Source organism: Emydura macquarii, unplaced genomic scaffold (genome assembly GCF_026122565.2).
Source record: "Emydura macquarii macquarii isolate MOO-44397 ecotype Brisbane River unplaced genomic scaffold, CSIRO-AGI_Emac_v2 contig_1253, whole genome shotgun sequence".
Taxonomy (NCBI): domain Eukaryota; kingdom Metazoa; phylum Chordata; order Testudines; family Chelidae; genus Emydura; species Emydura macquarii.
The window spans coordinates 76,119,806-76,133,729 of NW_027131390.1; the positions used below are offsets into that span (position 1 = coordinate 76,119,806).

At 37.0% G+C, this 13,924-nt stretch overlaps 1 protein-coding gene across 3 annotated transcripts in view; it reads right to left on the bottom strand.

The window, feature by feature from the left end:
• UBR3 (ubiquitin protein ligase E3 component n-recognin 3) overlaps window positions 1–13,924 on the bottom strand; it is a 184,666-nt gene that overhangs the window by 62,315 nt on the left and 108,427 nt on the right. For 2 of the 3 annotated variants that reach the window (XM_067549264.1, XM_067549266.1), the window contains exons 25-29: window positions 9,054–9,203; window positions 8,369–8,502; window positions 3,388–3,498; window positions 1,717–1,929; window positions 643–779 (exon numbers count right to left, since the gene is read on the bottom strand). In XM_067549264.1, coding sequence (XP_067405365.1) covers window positions 643–779; window positions 1,717–1,929; window positions 3,388–3,498; window positions 8,369–8,502; window positions 9,054–9,203 — 745 coding nt within the window. The remainder of the gene's footprint in view (window positions 1–642; window positions 780–1,716; window positions 1,930–3,387; window positions 3,499–8,368; window positions 8,503–9,053; window positions 9,204–13,924) is intronic. The other variant, XM_067549265.1, reaches the window with a different exon arrangement.

A 13,924-nucleotide genomic window follows, 5' to 3' on the forward strand; every position in this document is an offset into this window, starting at 1 on the left:
AATGGAAGACCTCCAAGGAAATACGTAGGTGCTAAGGGAAGATATGGTAATGATTCAGTTGGCAACACTCTTTCTTTGGAGTCAGTGCTAAGCCAATGCCTCAGTACGGTGGTCATGCCCCTTGATAATGGAGATGTGGTACGTTAGAGGATATGCAGAACTCAAGTCCTATCTCTCACATCATTAGATTGACTACTCTTAGGAAAAAAGGGATAAAGAAGGTCCATTCAGATACAGACAGTTCACTTCATACATCTAGTAAAACTATCAAGCTAAAGCAGTACTGCCAAATCCTGTGATGTTATTACAAGTCTCACAATAACGCATGTTTTTCTTAAAACTCCAGCTGCTGGAATTGTGTGACTACGTTAGAAACTCAGCATTCATTAAAAATAAATAAATAAATAAAACCCCATAAGATTATAACCTTGATTGCCCTACAGCAAAACTGTGTCTGGAGGGTACCCAAAATGTTGAAAAAGCAGAAAATAAAAATAACCCCAACTTTATTATTATTATTTAAAATCTCATGATTGTTAAGCCAATCTCATGATTTTTTGAGATTTTTTTTAACATCTGTGATAGGCAATATTACTAATGTCAAATGAAAAAGAAACTGTCAAAACATCTTACTAGACCCACCTCGCTACAGAATACATGAAGAGAAAATCATTATCTGGTGAGCCAGGAGTCTTGCTGTAGTCTGTATATTTCTTCTGGGTAGTACTTTTTATATCTTTCATCACAGATTCCATTTCCTTGCTTAGATTGGTTTCAGACTATGGAAAAAGAAAAGGGATTAATAGATTATTTTACTTATCTGGAGAAAAGCAATACATGATTATAAAGCTTAACATTGTCATTATAGCTATACAAATTTACATTTATATATTATGTGAAAAATATGTATTAAAATCTGCTATCATCATACCTTTTGGTCTAGTATAAAGACATATTCTGAATAGGCAGGAAGATGGACAAAGCAATTTAACTGTTTTGTCTATCTAATGCATAGAATTTTTAGTTTGTGCTATCCTAGGGTATAGTCAATGGGGCATTTATATTGTGCAACAAGTACATGAAAACAACACATTTAAAATTATAACACTTAGCAAATGGAAGTATTGTTACTTTGAAATACTTTTAGAATAGAGCTATCTGCTATGAGGTTGGAGGACTCACTTGATTTTACAGATTTAATTACATCTTTTTGAATGACTTTACAGAGCAGTTACTTTATGTATGAATGGATGTAAATTGTTATCTTTGTAAAACAAATAATCCATACCCTTACATGTTCTTAACAGACATACTTTAAATATCTTTCAATTACAAGGGATTCATGTTTTACATTGAAAAAAAAAGTGAGCTTCATGAAATATGATTCAGTTCTATTTTAATTACACAAATGGAATTAAATGAAGAAAAATGTATTCAAAAAATGATCATTTAGATTAATGATGTTTTGTTTTATATTAATAAATTAATTGACTAATTAATATTAATTAATCATTTTTATTTAATAGTTTTGTTTTATTTTATAAAGTTATAAATCTTTACAATGTTTTGATTATATTTAATCCATTAAAATTGTACACTTTTCCCCATATTGAAAGAAGAAAAATGTGGCTTCATAATTTAAAATACGTCACAGACAGAAAAAATGAAACAAAGTTGAAAGGTAGAGGCAAATTAACCAGGATCTTTCTGCCTTACACTGATGCTTACTGGGAAAGTTCCCAGCTGTTCTTGAAGCTCTTCCACCTCTTTTATAAGCTCTTGCATACTCTTGTTACTATGACATTGCCACAGGCTTCTTTCCACATTGTTTCCAGGATAACAAGGAAGAACACTGTTCGCAAATTGCCTACAGAGGGGACATGTAAATTCTCCTTTGTCCACAGAAAAACCCTGGAGGACCTGGTCATTCTATAAAAAAAAAAAAAAAATTGTTTTTAGATGCATATGAATTCAGTGAAGATGACAATTATGTTCTTGAAATTTCATTGACAGTGTCTCATGGTTAAAAATATAGAATATCTACAAACAAATAACTGTAAAAGAAGAAGAATATGAATATGTGCTTAATTTTGTAAGAGCACTCTATTTACTAAGATGGTCTCATGATATCTCCATTACACAATATACAAGTATTCCAGAATGTCCAAGACAATCCCATAGTTAAGACGTCCTACAGTTAAAGAAAAGATATTCATGCTGTTCCCATATCACAGAAACAGTGACTGCATCATCTCTAATGGACACTGCAATTTGTTTGAACAAATTGTGGGTGGGACATGGAGCACCCCTCAGAGGACTTTTCCTATTCTGCTTGATTCATGTTATTTCAGGCAGAACAAGGAGTGGTATGAGCAGCAACAGAAAAACCAGTGGCATCACAGCAGCCTTCCATCACTGGGAAATAGCAGGGCTAAGGTTTGGGAGGCCCGGGAGAGGAATGGGGTTTAAAGTGGTTTTTAATGTTTGGTTTTTATTGCTGATTGCTAGCAACTCCCTTAGAGTTAGAAAGTTTCCCTTATTAACTTTATTTCTCTCCATCTGGCAACAGGCAAATTTACTTATCAGTAATCGGAAATATCTGAAGTTATTGTCTCAGGAGAAATACATTCTTGAGCTTAATTCACACTACAGTCCACAGGCTAAGAACCATAACAGTTAGCCATTGGTGGGCACCATGCCAGGTGGAACGGCTCAGTTCCTCTCCACTACAACAAATCTCAATGGACCCAAAAGCAATATGGAAAAGGAGTGTGGATCTATAGGGGGTGGGAGAAAAAAGCTTCAGAGAGCTCCAGTTACTGTATGTAACTTCCCCTTTTCACCTTCATGAAGTGCCTCATCAGATCCCCACTCCCAAGAACTCTGTGGGAACAGTGCTGAATAAGTATAATTTGAGCTTCCAACAGGTACTCCTGCTACTGAGACAGTCTCACCTTTGTTTTCTGGACCTGGGTCCCCGGCTAGTTAGAACAAGTTTGAATACAAAGTTTTATCCATAAAGTGGGAATAGAGTTTTATGTATGTATGTACTAGACATACAGTATATGCAAGCCATAATGACAATATTTTTAAATAGTGAAATTAATTTGTTCAACTTTTCTTCTTTATATTTGCTTTGGGACGTCAATATAACTAGATATAAACAAAGTCAATTTTTCTATAAAAATGTAAAGATGAAATAAAAAGGAGATGTAAAAAGTACACCACTTGGAAGATGGTCCAAAAAGTCTTGCACACAAATGTAGAAAATAAGAAGGACTCAATCTTGTATCCATTAAATTAGTGGCAAGCTCCCATTGACTTCAGTGGGAGCAAGATCAGGTGCAAACAATACAAGACAGTTTATAAAATTGCAGATCAACTTACTCTTAATGATTCCATGTAAGACTTATGACAATCTATGTGTAACGTATGACCACACGTTTGTACATAAACACCTCCTTCCCAGCCTATTGACACAGCTTGCAGACAGGAACTCTTTAAAAAAAAAAATATAAATATAAATGTACATGATGTTATTCAACAGACACATTTCCAGCTAAAAAATACACACGTGTGCTATGGAATAAATATTTCTTTCATTTTTATAGGGCTCTTAGTGACAATAATCTTTCCGTTATATAGCTATTGCTATCCTTTCCACTGAAAACCCAATTTAAACTTTTATTAATGCTATAATACTGCATATGTTTGCTTCCCAGGATGGTGATAGAATTAGGGAAGAATAAAATGCATACAGAATGTACACAGATTTTACTGCGTTAGAGCATTCATAGTTATATTGAAGACAAGTGTCACAATGTAGTTCTTGCAATTTTATTTCTGCATCTTCTAATACACTCCATTCCCCTAAGTCACACATTATTTCAGCACCAAAGCAATCTTTCTTAAAGAATCTCTTGCATTCACTGTATTCAGAGAGCTTTTAAAGTACATTCAGCCGTAATACTACAAACTTTCCCCTGCTTCATACAAGTTGAACTTCAATATACTTAATTCAGAATGAGCAATACAATGATGTCATAAGGCTTTGAACATAAAATGAATCATTTACATTAACAGAAAGTCCCTAATTAAATAATTAAATACCTATCCCATTTTAATTAAAATATTGTAATTAAATTATCTTGCTGACTGCTTAAAAATACCATCAGGAATACAGTATAAGCTGAAAAAAGGCATTAAGTGGCACAATAATTCAGTGTATCAACTTTTGGGCTGTGGAGACGTGCAGTCAAACCTCAGCCCAGGTCTAAAGCCTAAAGCAGTTTGTTGGTATCAACCTAGAACCCTCTTTGCCCACATCACAAAACTACACAATCGGGTGAATGGCGCTGTAACTCAGGAAATGATCAGCTGGAAAAACAGACAGTTACAATGAGAAATTTTTATAATACATTCATGTAATATATCTAGTTATAATCTGTTTTATTACTTCTCATTTTATGAGCAACAATTTCAACCACAAAATGTATATATTGCATTTACACAAAAAACTTGTCCTAATAGTGGAGAGAGAACAGTGAACTTGATCAGCAAAAATACTGTTTTAGCCCTAAGGCAGACTTGTCCTGCAATGATTTATAATGCACAATGTAAAAATAACATAATGGTGGTTTGCTTTTTTTGGTGCTATAACACCTTTTTCTTTTCCTGCATTTGAACATATAGGACTTTCTCCTATTTCACCTGCTCCAATTTGATCTCTAACATTTTACAGCTCTCATGGTCTGAGTCTAATGCTTTAACCATAACACAATCTTTCTTCTTCCTGCTGGTCCCCACCTGGTTGAGGGAACAGACTGGATGGCAAATCAGGTACAGTTATGTAGTAAACGAGGATGAGTCCCAAAATACAGTGGCCTCATTTACCGAGAATACTCATTGTCCGTAGCCAAAGAGGTTCATGTCTGCAGCATTCATCGCATAAATCGGATGGTGTGTATAGTGAATAAGGCAGGAGTCCACAGGAAGAGAAAGAATAATCAAGAGCTGTAGATTTTATTGCCACAGACCACAGACCTCCATTAAATAACTTAATCTCTCTGTAACCTCAGTTTCCACAAATGAAATGGTGATACCACATTTTTACCTGTACTGTACAGAAGTTATACGGGACAAATTCATTAATATTTGCTAGGAAATCATAAAATGATAAACAATACTCGAGTCCTACTTCCTCCAACGTGCACTTTCCCAGACCATATTCCACAAGCTCCCTATCTTCAAAAATTGAAATTCCATTAAACTTTCTTACGTTTGCATGTGCAAAATCCCAGAGAATCCTCTAGATTGCCTACTCAGTGGAAGTCTGCACACATGCACATGAAGTGCCACTGGAAAGTTGGCAAATTGTTAGTTTTGTCATATGGCAATAATCAGTGTGCACACATAAAATAAGATTTTTTAAAAATATTTTTAACCTCAATAAATCAAAACAGAATTTTTACCATAACACACAGAAACAACAATGGACCAATAAATGAACTAGGGACTGCCTACCTGCCAGATTTCAAGATGCTAACAGTTTCTAGGGCTCTAGAGTTGTGGATTGATTTTGTTTTTTAAGTTTCTTTTCCCCCACAGTTGAAAAACACTATTCCCACAGCTCCCCCTCACACACACATTCCATTTTTAAAAATATCTCAGCCATTTGTCCCTGACTGAGAGCAAATACACCAAATTTCAGCCACAAAAGGTAAAACTTCAGAAAAACTTTAAATGACCTTATTTTGTGCTGCATATAGAATATGGCTTTTGAAACAGCGTTTATGTTTTTCTTCAAGTAGAAGAATATGGATCCTATTTTATATCTAACAAAGAATTTTCAGAACTAAGTAAAATCATCCTTCTCTCTCCTGAAACCTTCCACTGTTCTTGTCATTACAGGAAGGACACCTGCTGCTGAGGGCACAGCTGATCAACAAAAGGACTTCTTATTGCTTAGCTCGGAAGAACAAGCCACTCAAGACACTAACAGATGTTTCTGTTTTTATGCCAATAAGAAATTTAAGGATTTGTTCTTTCATGCAGAGACATTTTAGCACAGTAGTGATCTAGAAACTTGAAAGCACAAATAATCCAACTAATGTCTGAATTGGAACCAGAGTTTTTCAGAGCAGAAAGTATTAAGCCACGGAGTCATTATAGTATCCTTTAGATTATTTTACAAACATTCAATGTAGCCTCACAGGAAGAGAGAAATCTGATTTATCATGAAATTACACTTCCATAAGGTCAAGTTTTGATAAAATACACTTTTAATTAAATCCCCTGATATTTGTATCATGAGAAAAGTATAGAGATACAGATTACATACAATTTTTAAAAAACACTTCACTAGCAATTTGAAACACTGCCAGACAAAGACCAACACAGTTACATTAACTAAGTAGACATTTACCAAGTTTTGCACTTTGTTAACAGGCCTCCTTCTGAGCTAGACAAAACCAATATATTATTAATCGCAAAATGTAAGTGCATTACTGTCATTCTTTGTTGGGTACCTATTGTAGAAGTATATTATGCTATGGCTGACAGTACAGCATCATGAAATGAAAGGTGACACATTTAAATCATGTAATGCCAACTCAATGCCAAATAACTAAAATCAATACTTTCAGCAGAAAATCTGTTTATACAGGAAAGTTTTCCTAATGGATTTAAACACCTATATCAAAACAAATAAAAAATTCACAGCAGACTACTAACCTTTTACTGCATATAAATCAGACAAGCACCAAAGTTGGCTGATTTGAATTTTCTGTTTTGAAACTGGTTGTGTTATCAGCACATTATGAGGCTGCCACAAGTCTCATTAGAGTTAAAATGGCAGCAGCTTTTCTGTTTCAAACCAGATTTTCAAAGTGTTCTAAGCCTCACATGCCTAGTTAGATCAGTTTGAAAACTGGTATGCCAGCTGAGGGCCCAAGGTAGCATATGTGCTGCAAATCTGGTGTCATTTGACCCCAGAATTCTGAGATACAACTCCCTCTCCCAGCAAATGACTGGTTTCTTTAAATGTTCACTTTTTTATGCAGAGACAAGGATAAAATTATAGGCAGTCTCTACATAAGTTATCACTGGGCTAGCCCTGCTGATCTACTGTTCAGTACCAAGAACCAGCTCCAAAACCTAACAATCAAGAAGTTATTAGACATTGGTTTTAGTTTTATAAGGAGGTGAACTGGGCTGCTGGGAGCAATGCACAGAATGCCACAGCAACTAAGAGTGCACAGAACACAGGTTGGAGCTGCGACAAAGAACACCCAGTCACCTAGGGGAAAGTGCACTGGGCTGGCCCATCAGAGAACCATAACTTCAAGTCTCTTGTTTTGATTCCTGCTAATATTTCAATGTACTCTTTCCAGGCTTTATATCTTTACCCCAGGACCACAACGTTTCCCAACCTGGGGTGCAGGACCCCCTTGGGGAGTGCCAAAAATTCCAGGGGGTTCATGAGGCTTCAGTAATATTGAGGTCATTTAGCACCTCTAGCTCCATGCCAGCACCCAAACTCCACTCTGGCCGGAGCGGAGGAGCGGAGGAGCAGCCTCTCCCAGCATCGCACTGGCCAGGCGCCCAGCTGGAGAGGAGCAGGCCCACGCCTGCGGGGGCCCACCAGAGCCCATCTTCATTACCTTCAGTCCATGAAGGATGGAAAGAGGCAGAGCCACATGGGGCGTGCGGTGGCGGCTGCACCAGGGAAAGCTTAGCTCCTTACTCAGGTAAGAATAATTTATTATTATGATGTAATTTAGTGCTGTTACTATTATTATCATAATTATATGTGTTTATAGGGGTTATATATGTTTATGGCACGTGAGGGAGTGAAGTGGGGGGGTGGAGAGGGGAGTGTGTTTTACTCAGTGTTAACTAGTGGGGCTTTCACTCAAAAAGATTGAGAACCACTGCCCTAGGGGAAGACAACTACCATTCCTTCATTCTGTAGATAAAATAACTGGGAGGATGAAAAAGGCATTTCTACCAGAACTGCAAATAGAACTAAGGTCTCTAATATGGCAGACCAAGTCTCATTCCCTTAGCCCCACTATCTTTTGAAACGACATCCAGTATTCCAAGTATAACTGCATGAAAATTTCAGCTTGCAGAGTTTCCACTGACCTGTGCAGAATAACGTGTATGAGGAGAATTATGCCCTAAATTTAAAAATCAAGGAGCTTATTAAATTTAAATACTTTACACCATTCTTATTTCAATTAAGTTTTTAAAAAATAAAATGCAGAAACAGGAAGACCAATTCTAAATACAGCGAGCACAATGATTATACAACTACTACCAAATGATAATTTTAGACATGGCAGTACTGCCCTGTATCAATACTTACATCTTTAAAGTACTGCTGTAATGTTGTAAGCCTAATGTCATGTATTGCTGCACAGGTATCCCCAGGGTATATTTGCTCCTCTTCACTGGTAGGTAGTTTCTTTGGCTCAGTGCTATTGCGACATTGCCCCAAAACTATATATAAAAAAGAGATGAGCAAGGGTAAAATGGACAATAGTATGTGCCCAATGAAATAAGATAAAATCAAAATTTACTCCAGGAAATTGTGGGCATAACATATTTGTAAGATAAAAAGTTTTGTTTCTGTTGCTATCTGAAACGGTAGGGGAAAAATTAAAGAAAAACTACATTTTGAAAATAATGTTTTTTGCTCTAAGCTCTGATGGAGTAAATACATACTGTACATACACTGCTAGTTTTTACATTTTTCTTTTTAATACCTAGGTTCCTATGCTCCCATCGTGAGGTTCTCCTCTGGAATTATTCAAGAGGTTTTGGAGATCAGGAAGGTGAACAGAACTGGCCTCCTTCTCATCTCCCACCCCAAAGAAGAGGCTAAGTGTTTAGCTCCTTAAACCTACAGAACTGCCTGGCGCAAGAACCACCCATAAGGAAGCAATTCTCCCCATCCTCTTGTCCAGGCTCCACGAGGCACCTTGACAGTATGACTCACGCTGTCAAGGACTCCTGGAACACTGGCTGGCCTAATAATCTCCTTTTCATACCTGAAGATGCTTGTAAAAGCACAACTAGTCCTGTAGGTCGATCTTCAGTGGAAGGGCCACTCTGTCCACAAATAACACAATCATACACTGCCTCAGAAACGTGCTGTTCTGATGTGGCTATCTCCATAGCAATATCAGCATCTGGTGATTCTAAGAAAAATAGACAAGTTATGGAATAATTAATCTGCAATAAACATCTTGCATATAGATCTGGATAAAATGTCATTAATCCTGTTCCCAGTTAGAATATCACAGAAAAACACAGACGACTACTTACAACTAACCCTTTGTACTTCAAGTAGAATGGGTGCACATGTAGACGGTGCACTAGAGGCAAAACACTCTAGAATAGCTAAAAGAGTATTCCCTCACAGAACTGAATGTTCACTTCAAGCTTAGAAAAAAAGGCATGGCTCTGAGATGCTGGTTTCTTCCACCTACTCAGATTCTACATAAAAATTCTGAAGAGCAGGGATGAAAGGCATTGAGTGTGAATCCATATCTATTGAAATCACAGTTACTGGTTACTTATCAGTTACTGAGTACTTACTGGTAAGTAACTGTTTCTTTCTCTAATTAGTGTCAGAATAAATCCTGAAGATCTTGGGAAATTAACAATAAAAACATTTTAAGGAGGTGGAGCTGAAGAGAACTAATTAAATAAAAGGTATCAGGACTGCTCTGTAAAATCAGGCATCAAATCTAGCCGCCAAGTCAAGAATTCATGTACGTGAGTGAATGCATCTCCAGGTAGCAGCCTTGCATATCTCAGGGATGCAGACATACCCAAGATGTGCTGTAGATGTTGCTTTAGAATCAGTGGCCACTGATAAACCTGCAAGGGCATAACTGGTTTGTTTAAAAGTTTGACAGTACCCCAAATTGTCTTTGTATACCACAAACAAATAGGTAGTTTAGAAAACACTTAAGTTTTTATCAAGATAATAATTTAGGGCCTTTTAATATCTAAACTGTTCAGTGTAGCTTCTTCCAGTAATGAATGTAATTTAAGGGAAAATATAAGTAAATATAGGTTCAGACAGAACTTAGAGAAGACCTAAAATAAAAAATTGGGGTTGTGGACATAAAACCACTTTATGCTATGCAACACTATGGTAAAGAGTAGCAGCCATCAGGATCTGGATTTCACAGATTCTCTTAGTGGGTATTATTGTTTCTAGAAATATAGATCAAACCATTTAAAACTTAAGTGCCTAATTTTAGGCAGCTAAATAAAAGCCTGATTTTATTCAAGCTTTTATTTAGTTGCTCAGCATACACAGCTCCCACTGACTTCAATGGGGTTTGCAGGTTCTCAGCACTTCTGAAAGTCGGGTAACTTATTTAGGTGCCTAAATATGAAATTAGGAGTCTAATATACCTCCAATCTCCTAGGTTTGAAAATTTTGCCTGGGAGTTTTTATAGACATAGCCAGTGAAATCTCTCCTAGTGGTTTGAACAGATACTTTATCAGTTTATTAAACTAAATACAGGTGGAGTTACTCACAGATAAAAAGTATGGCAATTTTTTTTTAAAAGGAATCTCTTGACTATAAGAAGCCCAGACAAAAAATCCTTGGACAGGGATACAATTCCAGATTAGATTAAATCTGACTGTTCTTAAGGCATAACTACTGATCCAAAATCTGTCAGAGGCTCTCAATGTCTCCCCTAATAGGAGGATTAAAAATAGAACTGATAATCCTTACTGGCTCAAAACGGAATATTGTCTCCCAGGCAGGTGACCCTATACCAGTTGCTTCAGGGTGTTTTTGATCCACATTTTGCCCTTACAAGATGGGCATAGTTGAAACCCAGAGTTATTTCTCTTTTGTTTTGACCTGGATTTGGCCATGGGAGATGGATTTATAGAGAGGGAGAGATCCTCACATCTGCTCCAGACCCTTTATGCAAGCTAAAAGGGCCAAGGCAGCATAAAGGGAGCCAAAAAGCCCTAGTTGCAGCTGAAGGAGGATTTCTCTGGCACAGGCACTACTTATGACAGCTGTAAAGCTGCCTTATGAAGACACCATTTCGAGCTGAGAGCAGGAGGTGCATGTCCAGGGCAGGGCAGGATCATGTACAGCTGTGGAGATTCCATCAGGCAGCTCCCAAGGCTATCTAAGGTCAGCTGAAGGTTTCTCCAGCTCTCAAAGCAGCCCATTACTGGGAAGGCACAAAGGTGACAAAGTCACTTTAGTCAGCCCCTGGGCAGCTAGTTCCCTTAGTGTTGCATGCAGATGTTGAACAGGACTGGAGAGAGAATCAATCCCTGTACAACTCCACAAGTTAGGGGCCCAGTTGTGAAGGTGAAGTTTCCCATCACTGCATCCTGCAAGAAGCACTCAAACTATTTTTAGCCCAATACCCAAGACCCCTGCCTCCTCTCTCAGGTGAGAACGTTCACAACATATAAAAACAGAACACATATTTGGAAATATCAGTATTTAGAATAGGATTGCTTATACAGTGTAAACAGCGTTAAAAGCATTTTCATAAAGAAGGCTTTCTAGTAGCAGTAAAATCAATACAAGTTACAGGATAAAAAAATCATCATTTCCAAAATATTATTTTAATAGGTGCTCATTCCCTAAGTCATTCATTTTAATGTCATATAAAATAATAACCTTCAATATTTATATTCTTGAACATAGCAATTCCACCTGAGGTGTTTGTGTTTATTTGGCTGTACCATTTCTCTAGCAGCAAAATGATAAAAATTATATTTAGTTTAGTCGCACAATGCAATAATTGAAATCAATCTTATAATTATCAAATGACCTTTCTGTTCATTTGTAAATTATGCCCTGAGCTCTATTGATTTCCAGGATGTTTTTTCCCCTCCTTCTTTTTGATGGCTGTAACATAAAAGTTTCTGAAGTACAAAAGGATGGCTTATGATTCCCTCTTACTGTATTTCTTCGGTGTTGAAACGATTTCATACTACTTTTTATTTAAACTTAAATATCTAAATCTTTACTCTGCAGAAGCAAAACTAAATTGAAGCATATGTTTCCTGTTTCATGGATACAGACTTCATAGAGAGATTATGCCACCCGTATTACAACAAATGAATGTAAACAACAGATCTTTATATTTTTTTATATTTTGATAGCACCTAGACACCCCAGTCAATGATCAGTGCCCCCACTGCAGAGGCATTATATTCATTATACATGTCAAAACTACAGAACCTCTCTTTTAACATTCTAAGAACTAGACTCTTAATAAAGAGGCTATTTCTCATTGTACCAGGCACTGTGGTCATGAGAGGGGTTTATTCTTCTGATCTTCTGAGCAAATATTTGAGTCACATTGTCTAATATGAAAGGCCGGTGCAAAAATGACAAACTTTTTCTCATTACGGAACTGGAACAAAACTGGCTTCAAGAGTTACATCAAGAATTCATCTGGTCTATAATCCTAAGTAAGTATAAAACCATATTCATTCACAATACACTAATGTTCAGAAATTGTATTACAGTTACCCAAGATTTCTCCATTCTTCAGTATTCAACAAGTACAAAGATGGCACAACTGTCATTTCCTTTTGTATTTTACAAGAATGTTCCATTATGATAGTAAGTGCATCCATCCTGTGCACTGAATGAGGCAGACTCTGAGTTTCTTTGAGATCTCTTTGCTCCCTTTTGGGCATGAACTATATGGTTCTTCCTTCCTTCTTCTTCTTCCCTCTCCCTTTTCTACTGTTCCTATGTTTTTCCTCTCTCCTTCGTGTGGCTTTCCTACAAGCAACTCACTGTTAGATAATGGATGCTGGTATCAGAGGTAAGGTACTATCTTACTCCCTCCTCTCTTATCTAGTCTCACTTTTTCTTTGCTGTCCCTTTTCTGATTCGTCTCTTCACTGCTTCTTTCTTTTGTTCTCTGCTCTCCCACATTATCACTAACCTACTGCCATCTGAACAGTTAGGTTGGATGATGGAACTATCCAACATCCTCCACTGGGGGATTCTGACAGCAGAGGTAAATCAAACAGTAACCCTCTATTGTTCTTCTTTTCCCATCTCTTATTTCTACTTTCATCTTCCCTGCGGTTCAACAAGTAAATTAGTTATTCTCATCTCTCTCATGCTCTCCTCTCTCCTTAGCAGGCCTGTAAAAGAGGTGATAACATTAGCTTCCTCTTTTTTCACAGTGGAGCCTGTGTGAGATATGCAACTCCAGAGGTAAATCACCCTTGTAAAAACTTAATAAGGGTTTCCCACTTCTCTTTTAAGCCATCCAAACACCAATTCACATTATCAAAAAAACCAGGGTCTTACTGCAAATAAAAAGGATCCAGTGATGACATCCACATTAAAACTGGGTAAAGATCCTTGCTAGAAATCTATAAATTTCCACAAACGGACAGACTTGGAAGCTATTGAGAAGATTATATATTAGTTTATATCACAAATAAAGATAATATTTAATATCTGGCTATTTTTGTTTCTTTAAAAGGAACTCTGTCAGAGTCGTCACTTTTTTTAGTATGCATATTTATTTCATACAATAGACAGACCATCTCAGTCTGATTTGGGATATCGCACAAACTGATATCAACAAATGTGGAGATAACTGTGACCCTTCTGTGCCTAGGGTAGCCACCTGAAAATGCCAAGATCAGGGCAGGCTGCAAAAGGAGAGCAGATTCTCCCAGCACTGGTGGATGACACTGAAGTCAGACTTACCAACCAGCCACAAACAATGCTTCTGATTCCCCACATTAGTTATCAAGAAGCCAAAATAAAAGATATACACAGCCCCCTTTACTGCATTTCAGTCTCCGGCTCCCAATCAGTCACTAGGTCCAGTAAAGAGACCAGTTATTTAAATTCTATGCTCTTTACCAAAAAGGTTTCTCCTG